The following is a 16,364-nucleotide window of genomic DNA, read 5'->3' as shown; positions in this document are numbered from 1 at the left end:
GCAAGCCGAGCAAAAGGGGGAATGAGTAGGACTCGATGGCGCGCGGAGACGCCGGGCGTTCGAGGAGCGGGAAGGAAGGGGCTCGCTAGCTGTGGCGTTGGTGCGAGGGGTGGGAAGGGCCGGTGTGCCAAGGAACGAGGAGAGGAACCGAGAAGAGAGGCGACAGGGTCGAGGGAGAGTAGCTACGGGACAGAAGGATATATGGCTGTGTATTATGTACTCGGGACCCGTGTTATATACGCCTCCGTTCCTCCGTGTATAAGTAAGCGAGCAGGTGTGCGTTTCCTTGTTTGTGTGTGTGTTGCTGTGATTCAGTGTGTTAGTCGAACTAAACGCGCGCGCACGCGAGCGATCGTGTCCTGGCACGATGCACGAAGGTGTGTGCGAGCAGAGACTTACTTCTCACGCGAGTCTCTCTAACCAGCTCGCATCGAAGATGCGGCGAACATGGAATCACGCGACTCGCGTAAAAAATGATCCTGCGATCCTGAAGGGGGAGGGTGAAGGGAGAGGATGGCGTTGCGCGGCGAGAGATGGGATAATGGCACACCGAATGGATGAACGCGCGCAAGAGTGGAGATTCGAGCGGTGTTTGTGGGTGGAGTAGAGCGGAGAACAGTGCCAGACAAATTGCAACTGATAATTATCGCCAGTGCCGGACAGGGATATCGGGGTATGCTCGCCGCCAGATAGAATGACCAATTTTTGACAGTTACAGACACAGGGAATGGCATGGAGGAAATAGCTGGAAAGTGGTTGATTCGATTGAATGACCGATTGATGTGTTTCTGAAGTAAAAAGCTATCGGACGATTTATTAAATGCTGTTAATAATCGAGATATAGGAAATGGTAAATGCGTCGTTAATGCACGATCATTAGGATTTTCATTCCACGATATTCCTTCAGATGATTCTTCACCACAATAGATTTATCGATATGCACACCGGTAAAGGTATGTTACATATTTCTGAAAAAGTATGTCTTTCTTTTTCTGTTGGTTACAATGAAAGTTGTCTGTGTCTTTTGAGACGGTCAATCATTAGTTAAATGACAAGTCTACATATTATCTGCAGATTATGTTTAATTCATTCTGGCTTAATGAATTATGATTGTGTATAATTTCTAATCAATCATTTATTACCATTTAAATATTTAGTTAACGTTATGTGACACACAACGAACTCTGGTGATCAGTATTATTATCATAACTCGTTTCATTGTTGGTCGCAAATCTAGTGGTATCGACCATAGGTAATACAAATCTGTAAAGCACTTGATGATTAAGCAATAGATATGTACATCGATGAAGCTAGGTATAGACAACGCATAGTATAGATGTGCATGTAATTCTTTTTCGTGTTACAGTATTTCGGCAGTTAGATGATTTCTTATCATTTTCCTGTCACATGCGACATTATCGATACAGTATCCATACATAGAATACGTTGCTACCGCAAATAAATACATGTATTTTATGTAAATATATATGTTTGCATATACAATATTACTCATTTCTGAGCGAACTAGTTTCAGAAGTAAAATAATTATAGACATTTAAATCGTACTTCATTTAAAATTTCAATAAGTAGGCAATTTTAATCTGGTAGATCAACATGGATTATATATCTTTATAATTATTGAATTTATCAAATATACCACCATTTAAAACATGTTTCGATTTCATCATTTAATATCAATAAAATTACATATTAATATATAGTATATATAATGTAAGGAATGATCCTTATATAAATTTTACACACACTCCGCGATCATCCTGACGGTGGGTATCCACAGAAAAATCGCACAGAAATCCGTATAACCATTATGTACATGTGCTATTATTTATTAATTATTTATTGAGCCAAAGGATTAGAGGAAACATTAATGCTCCCTACTCGAAAATTCCATGTTTTCGATATGCCGTTATGGATTTTAATAAGTAAGCAGGTATAATGTTAAATCTACGATTTTTCTTACAAAACGTCGTGCATATTACGTCTTGAAATATCATAATTTTCTTCTTATGGGAGATAAGCTGCTACTCGCGTATCGTTCGATTTGAGGTTTCCAGTGCAACCCGTTGCTTAGGCTAATCTACTTTCATTATGTAAGGAGGTTTGCTCACACACAGGGATATTTCGACTAATTTTTAATTGTCAATAACTAAAGAACAAAGTCAAAAATGTAATTTGTTTATTTTCGATTTTCATCTTATTTTAGTTTTACAAACAACCCATTAAATTTTGTTGCACCTGTTGCTGAACATTTCGTATATTACAATAATTATAATAATATTAATCTTTTGAATACAGACAAAGTTTTGCATTCTTTCTCCCAAATGCTAACATTGGTATCAGTGGATAATATTCTAGTATCCAGTAAGACACTGCGAGTATTAAATTGAATATTTGTCGTATCACCCAGCCAATGAACGGCATATCTGTAAAACAATTTTATTAAAAAAGTATCGAATAGGAATGTATGAAATCTTTTATTTTAGGTAATTATAAGCCATGTAATAGTCCTGTCGCGTAGGCACGACGGCGGTACGCTTTTCGGGAAACGTTATCTGGAGTTGTTGCTTATAACAGTTGGGATGCATAAAGATATTGAGTTAAGTGTGCTCTGCAAGTATTTTATCTGCAGTATCGATCAGTTCTTCTTTAGTTTTGATCGAGAAAAGTGCATGTTTGAAATGAGCGATCAGAGTATTCATTTTCAGCATTTGATGGCTTTTTATTTTTAGGAAAGAGATTGCGGAACAAATAAAGAAAATAATTTGTGATATTTATGGTGATAATAATGGCGATAACAAACGTATTACTTAAAGACGAATTAGAAAATATAATAATAGAGGCTACAACTTGGAAGATCGAAATCGAAGTGGCAGACCGATAACAATTAGTATGAATAAAATAGCAAGTTTAATTGGACAAAATCTAAGACGTTCAACGAGAGAGATTACCAATATATTACACATTTCACACAAATCGATTATATTGCATTTAAAAAAACTTGGTATGATGGACAAATGCGATGTTTAGGTTCCACACGACTACTAAGTAAGTACATGTATTTAAGAATTTAAAGAATCGCGACAGGACATATTACGCAACTTAATGTTTAAATTTCAAGATAGATTTATAAGAAAAATCTATTGAATCTGATGTATTTTATGCTGTTATTATCTTATAATTTCTACATACTTTTTAATTCCTTTTTCTAGCAAAAAGCAATTACTTACTACATGAGTATAATATCAATTGACGAGTCTTTTGGTTCAAATAAGAGTACCACCCAATGGGCTTTATATCTAAAAAAGAAAATTAGCTCAGTATCGCCTTCTAATAAAAGTAAATAAAATATACTTAAATGTACTAACATTTTATTCCCGTTAGATCGTATGCGAGAGCAAGGAAAGCGTCCTCGTTTACTGACAAATCGACGTACCAAAATCCATGCGTTATATTTGTCATCAACTGTAAAAATTCCGGACACGGATTTTCTAAATGTTTTACCAATATTTCTTTTTGGATTCTTCTACATAGTTCTACCGTTTCCTCCACCGTTCTTCTACAAATATTTATCCTAAAAAGATCGCAACAATTGGAGCCATTTCTTATCATGGAATTTCCAGTTTTGCTTTGTATATTTTATAAATCTATTACCTGTCGCTTACACCCAATAGGTGACCCGTCACTTGCCAAAAATGATTAAAACCTATCTTTTGCTCCTCAGTAGCGTACGCCAATCCAATTTTCTCGGGACACACAAAGACGTACCCTAAGAAACCGAATTGCGTGATCGCCATGTCCTTCTGGTATATCCCATGGAGATTCTGCTTAACACGCTTTTTACTGACCTTCGCGTGTTTCTGTCGAATTGCGTTCAGCGCACTGAACCATCTTAAATAGAAGTGTTTCAAGCAGATTTAATATCACAGGTTCCATCGAATATTGTTATGCGATATTTAATGGAACTTTTTTAAACTCACTTCGAATTTGGGTCGAGCATGTCTGAGCGAAAGAGTGCGTACATGAGTAGCAGCGTTTGGGAGAATCGCTTGTAAGACGAGTTGATCGTGGCACTTTGCCTGGTGAAAAGAAGAACCTTCAAAGTAAAAAGTATTTTCTTACTTGGACAGCACAGTAGTTATCATTTTTATTTTGGTTTTATGATTTTTTCGTCAGTTCCCTTGATCGAATATGCGGATTTTGAAAATAATACGCAAGAATATTTTTAAATTTAACAATACAGAAATCCAAAGAATGGAATTATAGGAAGCAATCGTGAAATTCAGTATGTGTTGTGATTAAAATCTGAATAATTTATTTTAATTGACATTTTCTTGTGCTGCTGATATAGAAAAAACTAATTGATTTTCCAATTGAATAAAAACGTGTTAGTATGTAAATTACCTCCAGTATGTCTGGGACGGCTAATATCACTGTGAGGCCTGACGCAAGTGCAGCTGCAAATCCTAGTAAATTTCCGTTATAATATTCCTGGCCTCTAAAATTATAATTTTCATTAATTACTTATGTGTTTTCTTTGCTTGTCACAATCTTACACTTCGAGGGAAATTTTATTATTTATTTTAATTTTCTACTCACATTTTGAATAACTTTTCATCGAACCACTCAGGTAGATCATCCGGTGTCACTTTTACCAAGTCATGATCAATAATTTCCCTATCATGCAAGATCAGTTGAAAGTGCTCGTCCACTGTTGCCGGTTGAGCTAACAACAGGTACGATCATTTAGTAATTTTGAGTTTCTAAAATAGCAGATAAAAATTTGTCATCTCAACTCAATGTTTAGTATTTTGATAAGATTATTTTTATAAAGACCTCAATGCGTATCAATAACTTTCATTATGTTGATATGAAAAGAATGTATTGCTTATATAATTAAAAAAAAAAAAAAAAAAAAAAGAAGAAGAAAAAACAAATACACAAGTATTTAAATAAATATTTACCGTCGTTGATGTGTTTCTTAGTCCTCATTGTTCTTCGCTAAATAAAACGTTCTCTTTGAAATAATGTCAGACTTAAAGATTTCGCATAGAAAATTACAGCGTTCAACACGGCACTGTTTTCACTGTATTTTAACGCTTCGTCACAGGTCCTATTTTATTTAAATCCACAATATACAAGGTGTCCCAGATCATTTCAACAAGACGATATCAGCATATTTTACTACGAGTGAAAATAAGAAAAAGATGTTATATAAACGTAAGTTGAAGAACTTAGCTAAAAAATTACAAGATACGAAATAAAACAGATAATATTTATCTTCATTAGTTCCATTTCGTAGTATCGCTCATTCTTATTAATACAAAATCGACATTTATAAAAAATTGAATGTGCTACATTGCGAACATTTTCTTGGTTTTCTTTAATTTTTATAAATGCATCACAAATTCTTTGCGTTAACTCTTCACGTGAACTAAATTTTATCTGCTAAGCCTTGTCTTTAGGTTTTAACCTTTCTCTTTTGCTGTTGCCCATGAGCAAAAATCAAGTGTGATGTCTGGGGATTTTGAAAGTCAAGTAACTGGTTCTCTTTGACTTACTTATTTGTGAGAATTATTCTCGTTTAACCATTGTAACATTCCCACAACATAATGTGCTGCACAACTATCTAATTGTATCCATAAATTTAAAACGAAAAAATAGTGGCATATTTCCTGCCAATTCTGGATCAAATTCATCTTGCAAAAGTTTCAAAAAAGTATGTGCAGTTAATCGCTGTTGTAGGAAGTAAGGCCCAAGTAAATATTTTATTGTTACACATTCCTTCCAACATATTAAATTTGAATTAGCGTTAATATGCTCTTTTTCGAACAGAGTGTGGATTTGATGGTTATTGTGCGTATTAAAAATACCTTCTTGAATGTTTAGTTAGAAATTATTATTTTCAAGGAGTACACACACATGCCATTCGGCTCTTTCCATAATCGATGAGCGAAAGTTCCTGTTCTGCAATGTAATTACTATGCAGCCTTCGTCAAATAGTAGCCCTGAATATCCTTAGTTGACACAACGCTCGGAGAACGCTTTCTCTGTAGCGTATTATCATCACAAACTCTTAAAATTCTTGGATTTCGATTTTCATCACGTCCATGTACATATTGTTGCTGTTATTTTACACAATGAGACGATCCGCCTTCACATAATCGGCCATGAACTCTCCTAAACTATAGGTTACTTTTCTATTGAGAAGTCCTCGCCGATATTCCCGTACAGCATGTAAAGCATTTACATGTGTGAAACCGCAAATAAAATAAATATTGGCATATTTTCTATTGGGAAACTCTCGTAGCATGTTGATACGAAATCATACAACTTAATAACTGTCAATATTGTTAGTGTTAATACTAGTCATATTATCACAACCTCAATTTATAAACATAACTTGGGTAGATATATTAGATAAATACCATCGATATATACCCATATTAAACGAAAATTGGTCAGTTACCTTCGTTCTAATCTTTTTAATAAAGCGGTTTTTTTGTCTATATTTATGCAACATTTTTTTCTTATTTTCATTCGTAGAATATGCTAATATCATTTTCCTGAAAAAACTGGGACACTGTACAAAAATCTCGTATCTCGTTACATAAATTGTCAGGCAATGAAGATCACTTTTCTCTTGTTCTACGCCGTATTGCGCACGCAGTTCTATTGTACTTCACCGTCCGTGTCGTTAAATCAACACAACAATTCTTATCCCGTACTTTATAAATCGGTCATTGCCAGTCAGCGTACTGCTTAGTTTTATGGGTATAATACTACTGAAATGCAGCGCGATGTTGAACTAATACTACCATCGACGGAACTGATTTCGTAATCGCATTGTTGATTTATCGATAAATGTAATTTCTGAGTAACTTGTGATTGATAACTCTCAAAAATCAAAACGTAAAAGACTGCTAATTGTTGTCTAATAATGCCTATATCATTTATACTCCATCTGTATCACCAAAATTTATCACGATCATCTAATATTTCGAACACAATTGCGAAAGTATTCGTGCACTTTTTTTGGAGCTTTTTTTGCGGTGTGAACACTGCAATAACATACGACTGTCATAATTACAGTGATAAAATTTGAAACTTGAACCTAAAATATTTACGAATGCTTGCGAATGTGGATGATTATACGTTACGAAACAGATGCGACGCGATATACGATGGAACGTTACGGATGATTAACGATATCATACTTGTCCACGAACACATATCGATGCTGCTTACAATTGAAAAACCTCCGTGTGACTGTTCACTGACGAACGATACTTCACTCCACGTAATGGTACGAATAATTGGAGACGTTGATGAGTCGTGTATGGTTGCGAAGGCGGTCAACTGATTGTTGCGACTAATGGAACGATTTTGTCTCCACGAATGTTTTGAGATGTTGATGAATCAGGATATGCAGGTGGGGCTGCTATCTTTTCAAATGCTCCACTTCCAGTGGGCATGCTACCGTAAAAACCAGACTATGTGAAACTCTTTTCTCGAAAGGTTAAGAGAATTAATTATTTATAACTTACTCTGGTGGAGAAGATATTATTGATTCGAAATCACAAACAAGATTATACTAATTGTTTCTAATAAAGAGACTTTCTCTCCCTCTCGAATATCTAATAACTTCCTAGTTGATGTTCGCGGTTGAACGACACAAGCGAAACTGCAGATGCACGTCGAGCTCTAATAAGGTCCGAAGCGGAGATTCCGAAATACGGACGCTGATTGGTTTTCACCCAACGCAAGAAAATGACCAATCAGCATATTCGCTCACCAAGCGTTATTTATTGCCTTTCCATGAGTTTGAAATATGAAGGACTGTTATTAATGTTTATTAGGTAAGTCACGGAATTTCGCTGGCTGACGCTCAAACGGTGACGATCCGCTAAATAAAAAAAATTATACTATTATAATTATTAGTGGAAATTTCGCTATTTTTAAATTAACCTTTAGACTGCGAGGATGAGCATCATAAATTATTATCAAAAATTCTCATATTTTTATTCTGCTGATGCAATTTCAAAATGTTTATTTCCTAATATATGCATATATTCATAGAAGTGTCCAAATATTAGGTTATTTTAAAAGTTTCTTTCGTTTTATAAGAAAATAATAGACGCAAAACACTTTTTATTTTATACTAATTTATTGAACTGTGTATTATCCATTTTATTCTATTGGAATCATTAGTAAGCAGATGTATTCAAATCACGACTATGCTACTACACGATCACACTATATTTCTACGCTGGTTATGCTTGCATACCACATATGCATGCATGATGCTCAGTGTTTCATGAATGACATGCAGCGATTAATGTTGTGCAATATTTCGGAGTTTAGATTACAATTTGCTTTCTAAATTTTTAAGGGTCTCTGTTCTTTCTAAATTCTTAAACTTACAAATTGCAATAATACATATTTTGTCGAGAAATGACAACAAAATCTCGTCCTCAAATTGTTAATGATGAGATATTTCACATTTTTGTGAAGATTAGAATGGTCAACAACTTGACGACGAGATTGCTTTATTTGTACAATGATCTAACAATTATATAGAACTATTGTATGTTTACGATTGTGTTATCTATGAAATCGAACTTTTATGCATCGTGTTTTTTATCGATATCGCGAAGACGATCGCTAACAGAGGTAGTTTTAGCAGTGCGTCTCAACTCCAAGTAAAATACAAACGTTGCAATTGACATGCCAACGAGTAACAAGGAGAATCCAGCGCCGAGCGGCATCAATCCGAGAACTTGCACGTGTCCGTCGTACTTATCGTGCTCCACGAGAACCTCGCGTAGATTATAGTTATCCCGTCTGCGAATAACATCGCGCAAATGCCAAATAACGATGCCGGTTTCCTTTAACCAGAGAATGATCTGTATACGTAGAAAAAAATGGAAGTTATTACAGATACATATTCATGAGATACAGAGTACAGAAATCATTAAAATTTATAGGTATTGCATGAGATAAACAAATTGTGTAGAATAATATTAGCATATATAATGTTAGCATATTTCACGTAATTTTTTTATTTCATGTAATATTTGTAAATAAGCTAAACTCATAAATAATAATGTAAAATTATAAATAATAAAATAGAATAGAATAGAAAATAGTTTTACAATTCACTATATCGTCAATCAATTTCGTATTATCAATATTGTATTTATACGATACTCCTCATAATTGATATCTTAGGATATCCCTTACTTTTACAAAAACTTGGATGTTTAGCGTAGATCATGAATTTCAGATTACACATATGTTTTAAAGAAAATTATAAATACGTCTCAGTACTTTATGTATACGGACATATATGTGTAGTATCGTGGATTACCTAAAAAATATCGGGTGAGCTATAAACAATGTTGCGAGAAAGCCTAAGTGCCGAAATGGACAGGAAACTTCAATGAGCTAAGCGGCCCATCAATGTACTCGGTCTTTCAGTCAAATAGTACCCGGAAGAAGACGTATGTGACCATGATCGCGGACGATTACGCAACATGTGCGTGGTGGGGATACAAAAAGATGACAAAGAGATGCTTGAGGAAGAAGATCGATTAGTAGTCAGTTGTTAATTGAGAGCCTAGTTGCGAGGAGTTCATTTGTTGCGAGCGAATTGCGACTTGGTTAATCATTAGTTGCCGAATTGTTATGAGTTGTTAATTGTTAATTGTCAGTTGTGAATTAACTTAGTTATATCACATTACTGCATTAAGCTCATATTAAATAACCATCGTTTCCTGTTTAAACTACTATAAAGAAATCCATTTATCAATAAATTTATCATATAGGATAGAAACCACTAGTAATCCTAATTTCTATAATTTTGATATCTTATATATGTATGCTTCCTTTCTCATATGAATATCATGCCTTTGTTATGTACTTAAGTTTCTCTAATTTTGAAGTTAATCTAATAACTGACGTAAGACTGTTGGGTGAGGGTTATATTCGATTTTGGAGCTGAACATATGTTTTCCATCTCCTTCACGATCTTCAAAATATTCTTCGTCATATTATTACAGTATTGGAGATGTTACAATATCGCTTGCATTAACATTCGTTGACTTTAATTATTACCAATAATTTTGAAAGAAATTTTTTCCACCTTTGCATTTATCAAATTATTTCCATTTCCAATTATGTTATATTAAAATTGTCCTATTTAATTGTAAAGAGATGTTAAAACAAAAAAATTAAAGAAATTGTACTCATCATGTTTTTCTCCTGCCATATTCATTTATGTAGAGTTTTGATACTGAGAATCGTAATTTACCCTGTTTATGGGTTTCAGAAGCCATGGTTGAACGGCAAAAGCAGCATAAAAGTGTCCCACAGGTTCTCTCATCAATCTGTAATTCTATTATGAACTATATTATTCATAACATGAATATTCCTTTTCAACGCGTGTATGGAACATATGTGGAATATAGTTATGCATAGATACCTTTAAGTCTTCGTTTGATATATAGTCGGTTGGAAAAAAAAAAGTATCTATAATTTTTCCTGGAATAGCGTAATTAGCTTGCATAATGAATTGCTTTAACTGTGTACTATTTTGTACTTGACGATATCTACTTGGCAGTTGCGCTGCATGTGGATTCTGGTTGAATCAAATGTATTTTCTTTTTTGATGTGAATTTTGGAAAATTATCATTTTGATCGAAATGACGTACCGTGAGGTCGAAGAAATCGGCGAACGGAGGTGGTTGACCTGTTTTTCCCCATTGCAAATTTGCTTGAACAAATTGTTCGATGGTATCGATCCTAAAAATATTTATTAAGATTTTTTATTTAAATTTATCTGCACAGTGAACATCCTCATTTGCTTCTTATGAAATTTAGTAAAGTTTTCCAATAAACATAACCTAGTGTGTACATACATGGTTGCGGTGCGTGTATGAAAATTGTATAAACATTGTTTATATGCGCTGTTATTAGAGATGTGTAGATATACATGAGATATATAGAGATATATGTATTATTATTAGAGAAATAATGTTTTCTACTCGCAATTCCCATCAGACGGTTTTCGATATGCTGTTATGAAGTTTAATGAGTAGGCATGTGTAATGTATAATCTACGTTCTTTCTTACAGAAACGTCGCGCAGGATGATTTACGGCTTGAAATGTCATAATTTCCTTCTCTACGACTTACGTAAGGTAAGCTGCCGTCTATGTATTGTTCGATTTGAGGATTTTTGCTCACCCCGCTGCTTACGATGCCCTACTTTCGTTCGTGTAAGGAGGTTTGCTCGCGTACAGGGATATTTCGACTAATTTTTAATCTTATCTCAGATTCAAGAATAATCCATTAAATTTGTTTACACCTGTTGCCGAACACTCTGCAACCTTATACGTTGTGTGTGTGTGTGTGTATATGTATATAGAGAGTTCTTCTGGTTGTGGTATATATAATGTACTTCCATAATTACGTACTTACTTTGCATATTAAATAATATTATCAAAATCATATACTGATGTGTAGAGCAATTATTTCTACTTCAACAAAAACAGATGCGACTAGTAAAAGCAGAGACCAGTTAAAGCGAAACTATAGTAGTAGTCTACTGCAGCGATTTTTCGTTTCGTCTGATGATTAGAAACTTCGATTCTGTGTTACCTGTCCTCGTAGTCTGAACTCGCAAGTCTAGCTGCAAGGCTACTGCAATAAGCTGTAATTATTAACCAGCCCGTAGTCTGCCAGAAAAGAATCTGTAGTTTGTTCATCGTGGTTCCGACACTCTTCGGTACCGACACGCTTAGTAAACAGCCGATCAGATCGGTTAGGATAATTAGAAAATTACGATATCCTGAAAAGATTGTTTTAAAAACTCACTCTTTATTGACTCCTGAGTATGTTTGTTATTTCTTTACTCAATGATGTAGATTATCAAAAATGGCTTATATGATATTATCAATAATAGTTTGTATAAATGATATAGCCCTTTGTGGACTACCGCCGCATATATGCGTTCTGGATAAACCATCAATTTGGCTGAGGAACTCATATATGCGTTTGGCGAAAACAACTGATAGAGTCAGAAGATTCATATATGTGCCCCACGTAAACGCTTCGCTATGGTCGAGAAATTCATATATCTCATATATGCGTATATATAAAAGACTCACATACATGTCATTTTATTTATCCTGTGGAGAATCGCGTCTATGCAGAAATGTGCGCTGGCAATTTTACTGACTAACGCGGCAGTAGCTTGGCCCTACGGTACGGTTGACTTTGAACCGTCCCGTCCGCAAAGGGATAGTATTATCAATAATGCTTTGTATAAATATAAATATATATTATATATATTTATATATACATATATATAATGAAAGAACATGATTGAAGAATTATAGTATTTTGGAATCTATAAGATGATAATATGACGATGAAATATATGGCAAAAAGTATTTTTTATGGTTTCTTACGTTTTGGAAATTTGGGATCAATCCAAGTCCGAACATATGTATAGAAGCTGTGTAGGAGCAATACAGATAAGAGTAAGAGCCAAACTTCTTCTGAGAATGGTCTTTTGAGCGCCAAAAAGCCTGTGGTTCGATGAGGACGAGGTACCAAAAAATGTATATGTAGTTGGTACCAAGGTTCGGATAACTGTACGAATGTTTCTTGATCCAATATTAGCCAAATACTGGCGAACGCTAAATCTACCTGCAGAAACACAGGATAAATATAAAAAGATTTTTAACTAATTTTCTATAACAAATAAATTAGTGTACCTTTTGATCACGTATCATTTGTATTATACCGCCCATCCAATATGTGTTGTTGATTCGTTTGCCATATCTAACAAATTAAGATGAAGTTAAAAGCAAATTAAAGCTAAATTAATAATAAAATTTTTCATTTTAATGAACAATAACAAATAATTCAAAAAACTAATGAAAACAAGAATGATTATATTCATTTACGTGTAGTTTCCCTCTGGTTTCCTCAAAGTCCACGTGAAATTTAATTTTTCCGCCATTATTAGAAACAACCGCATTTCGATACCGTCCCAATCCAAATCTGTATTTTAAAAATATATCTTACAGCTCTTATGGCAAAGGTTGCATTAAATTATGTGATTCATTTATTTATATACCACTATCCATTGTGTATACTTCCGCTTGTACACCATTAATCGTTTTTTGAATCGTATGGTTTAAGTACGTCATAGGAGGAATATAATCGCTGCAGACTTGTAATTCTCTACCGCGAAAGTTTACCTTGTCGTTTATCTGGATTTCCTTGTATCTTTGCATTTTAACAAAGAAGATGATAATGCCACACATTGAAATGATATTTACAATTTCTTCTCATGGTAGAACTTCATTTATGTAAAACTGTTTTTTTTTGTAATTGTTGTTATATAAATACATCTTATTTTATACATTTACTCATTCATTCTATTAGCTATTGTCTTTCATTTACATAATTGAAGTTAATTAACATTTCTTTTCAGTAAATGGAGTTCTATCGTAATTTGTATTAATTATCACTATGTATTACCTGTCAACTTTAGTGAAGACTCGCGGTTTTATGTAGTCTTTCGATAGTATCCACATTCCAGACATAGAGACAATATTTATATTTGCAATTCCGTACACAGAATTATTCAATAGACGAGAATCATTGGAAATATTGTTATTTACTATGATCAGAATCTCTGTATTCCACTGTAGCAACGGTATTCTATAATAAAACAGTTACATTTTTATTAAAAACGAAACAGACTTTATACACTCAAACATGATTCTCTTATTTTACTTTTTTATAGACTCCATGATTCCTTCTTCACTTGATCCTAACAAAAAGAATTCGTGGCAGTCGTGCGTGTTCGATTTCAAGAGGTAATTGGATGGATAGATGCTTCTGAATTGACTGAACAATGTTTCCGAATCTTCAGTCGTATCTAAATAAAATTCCATAATTTTAAATTATATTCATAATTTTTAAGTAATTTAAGTAAAGAAACATAAATAAAACCCATAATTTATTTTTACTAACCACTTAAGAAAACGTTGCAGCATCCAGAAGAAGTAAACGACAACTTGATAAGTTTCGTAAAATACTCATCTGCAATCCACGACTTTCCTTTCGATAAGAAGATATTTCTTTTATCAGCCATCACTATAAAAATAGACGCTACAAATATGTAAATCAATGAATACATCTTCATAATGAACTCGTACGATTATTTATACGGAAGCATTCCCGCCATTTAATTTATTCCGCGCCCAACTTAACCTTTAACTCTACAAATGTGCCTCTCTAGCACCACCGAAGTGCGACGCTTTACTCTTTAAAATTTGATACTTAAAAACTTGCAAATCGAAGTATAATGAGAATAAGTTGGAGTTGCCGGTCGATATTCACAGTTAAAAATCGGAACGTTAAGAGTTAATCATGGCGTTTCCCGAGGAAGCACAAATCTTTTCGCGAGGCAAGGAAACCCTTTGTTTAATCTCCAAATCGTGTGTTTTCCGTGTAGTGCAGAGTCGTTTCCCTTTTTCACCAAGTTCTCTATGTCCACGTAGGGCCAGCCTGAGTGTAACCTCCTCTCAGGCTGCTGGGAATACGATTCGACGTAGAGGGTGACACAAATATATACACAAGCTTGTGAACACGACGATACGTGCAATTTGAGTGCTCTATTGTATACAAACGTAAATTAAGGGTGTGGTTTGACGGCAGATAAGAACGACGATAAAAAATGTGTAAACAGAATTACAACTCATGGTTGACACAAAACACATAATTATAAACGAGTTTCGAAGCTTATAGCTTCGTTGATGTCTAATTGACGATGTTTTAAGTATTCATCGATGTCTCGTGTGTGAGAAGATAATCTAACGATATAACATTAAATATCAGTTATGAGGAATATTCTTTGTTATCTCTGTCGCGGCATTTCTTCGTTTTTTATATCTTGCGCATTGTTCATGAAATATATATAAAATAGAATGATGTTTTTAAAGGTGAAAGTAAATTCTGAATTGTTATACGTTGTTTAATTGTATTCCAACAAGCCGTCAACTAATTAAACATATTAGATTAAATGTATTAGATTACACGAGATAAATGTATTTGTTTTCGATAAAACTGAAATTTAAATTAATAATAAAATTTTGTCTTCTTCGTATATTATTAATATATTAATAGTTGAAGATTTATAGAAAGAATGATAAATCTTCATGCAATAGCAAGTTTATTTTTACTATGATATTTTTACTATGATGTGACTTACTTCTAATTATTGGGTTAGCAACTAAGTGATTGCGGATTTTGTCACTGCCACCTAATGACAAAATCCGTAATTACTTAGTTGCCAACTCAATAGTAGAATATATTATTATCCATAAAAGTTGAAAAATTTGACAAGATTTTACTATGAGCTCCCAACCGGCAAAAAATTTTTTCTAGGGTCTAGGAAAAATTTAATTCTAAAAGGATTAAATATTGATTGAAGCTATCTGTATCATTAAACACGTTATTGTGAAGCTATTAAGAATGTCCATGACTTTTTACTCTGTAAAAAGCAATAAAAAATACGGTGCTAAGCAATATATTATACATGGGTCATACAAGATATTATCTGCTTTTTCTTCCAGATGTTTTTCAATGAAATGCTTTTTATCGTATTCTACATTTCATTTGCAAAATACAAAATTTTTCTAATTATATGAAAGTATTATTAAATGACAATAAATTTTGTATATGGAGATTCAGAAGTGAATTAGTGTAAGGCCATTACTATTAAAATCGAGATAAGCAAAGTTTTTCTTCAATTAGTTATGGAAGAATGATAGTACTGGTACTGATAAAGATACAGGAAATGATACTGCCTTTTTTTGTTGTAATTTATTGTTATTACTTATTGTTTATTCTATCGGAAATGATAAGATAACATACTGATAATTACAACAAGCATGACTTGCAGGTAGAAATCGACAAGGCTACTATTAATATTTCTTTTTTAGTGTACTAAACTCGCAACCTTTGGCTATTGGATCTCCAAGTACCTGCGGTGCATTTGCTACAAACGTATAAGTTACCATAACGATACTCAGTGACCATGAGCAAACGAAACCATGTAAATTCTCCTAAGCTGTCAAAACGCCATCTATCAAATACAATATTGCTTGCACCCTACTCTTATCCTCCTGAAATTGGCTGTGGAAGGAAGGAGTCAAAGCCATTTTTTCCTCCTTTTCGTCATTAGAATCTATAAAACATTCAAGGCAGTCCGAACGACTCGAACGGTTGAAATTTCTTACGTTAGAATCATCCGTACATCGAACT

General features: G+C 33.8%; 2 protein-coding genes across 7 annotated transcripts; both read right to left on the bottom strand.

Annotated features, from left to right (window-relative positions):
- Positions 1–1,662: 1,662 nt before the first annotated feature.
- On the bottom strand, positions 1,663–7,723 carry LOC138182462 (uncharacterized). 5 transcript variants are annotated; one of them, XM_069118345.1, is made up of 10 exons: positions 7,566–7,723; positions 7,236–7,494; positions 4,983–5,019; positions 4,618–4,744; positions 4,423–4,516; positions 3,999–4,114; positions 3,673–3,909; positions 3,387–3,592; positions 3,249–3,317; positions 1,663–2,444 (listed from the first exon to the last, which is right to left on the bottom strand). In XM_069118345.1, the coding sequence occupies exons 3-10, from the start codon at positions 5,008–5,010 to the stop codon at positions 2,299–2,301; spliced, it is 1,023 nt and encodes a 340-aa protein (XP_068974446.1). In that variant the 5' UTR covers positions 5,011–5,019; positions 7,236–7,494; positions 7,566–7,723; the 3' UTR covers positions 1,663–2,298. The 5 variants fall into 5 exon arrangements, with proteins under 5 accessions (XP_068974446.1, XP_068974445.1, XP_068974444.1 ...); XM_069118344.1 differs by having other exon boundaries at positions 7,267–7,494; XM_069118343.1 differs by lacking the exon at positions 7,236–7,494 and having other exon boundaries at positions 7,566–7,720.
- A 521-nt stretch (positions 7,724–8,244) lies between these two features.
- On the bottom strand, positions 8,245–15,070 carry LOC138182909 (ionotropic receptor 21a). 2 transcript variants are annotated; one of them, XM_069119311.1, is made up of 12 exons: positions 14,070–14,192; positions 13,830–13,974; positions 13,572–13,754; positions 13,165–13,316; positions 12,992–13,088; positions 12,800–12,866; positions 12,491–12,731; positions 11,679–11,868; positions 10,731–10,821; positions 10,502–10,657; positions 10,331–10,414; positions 8,245–8,924 (listed from the first exon to the last, which is right to left on the bottom strand). In XM_069119311.1, exons 1-12 carry the CDS (start codon positions 14,188–14,190, stop codon positions 8,643–8,645), a joined length of 1,809 nt encoding a protein of 602 aa, XP_068975412.1. In that variant the 5' UTR covers positions 14,191–14,192; the 3' UTR covers positions 8,245–8,642. The 2 variants fall into 2 exon arrangements, with proteins under 2 accessions (XP_068975412.1, XP_068975413.1); XM_069119312.1 differs by having other exon boundaries at positions 8,717–8,924; positions 10,331–10,424; positions 14,070–15,070.
- Between the last annotated feature and the right edge of the window lie 1,294 nt (positions 15,071–16,364).

Source organism: Bombus flavifrons, chromosome 8, assembly GCF_040668555.2.
Source record: "Bombus flavifrons isolate JBK064 chromosome 8, iyBomFlav1_principal, whole genome shotgun sequence".
Taxonomy (NCBI): domain Eukaryota; kingdom Metazoa; phylum Arthropoda; class Insecta; order Hymenoptera; family Apidae; genus Bombus; species Bombus flavifrons.
This window is presented reverse-complemented; position numbering and strand designations above follow the sequence as displayed.

Excerpts from the sequence above, each read along its gene's own strand:
- LOC138182909 (XM_069119311.1), bottom strand. The coding sequence starts at position 14,190 with ATGGCTGATAAAAGAAATATCTTCTTATCGAAAGGAAAGTCGTGGATT. Across the intron at positions 13,755-13,829 it reads ATCATGGAGTCTATAAAAAA|AATACCGTTGCTACAGTGGA; the intron begins GTAAAATAAGAG and ends GTTTTATTATAG. Across the intron at positions 12,867-12,991 it reads AAACCAGAGGGAAACTACAC|ATATGGCAAACGAATCAACA; the intron begins GTAAATGAATAT and ends TTAATTTGTTAG.
- LOC138182462 (XM_069118345.1), bottom strand. The coding sequence starts at position 5,010 with ATGAGGACTAAGAAACACATCAACGACG. Across the intron at positions 3,910-3,998 it reads ATGCTCGACCCAAATTCGAA|ATGGTTCAGTGCGCTGAACG; the intron begins GTGAGTTTAAAA and ends CTTCTATTTAAG. Across the intron at positions 2,445-3,248 it reads ATTGATATTATACTCATGTA|ATATGCCGTTCATTGGCTGG; the intron begins GTAAGTAATTGC and ends ATTGTTTTACAG.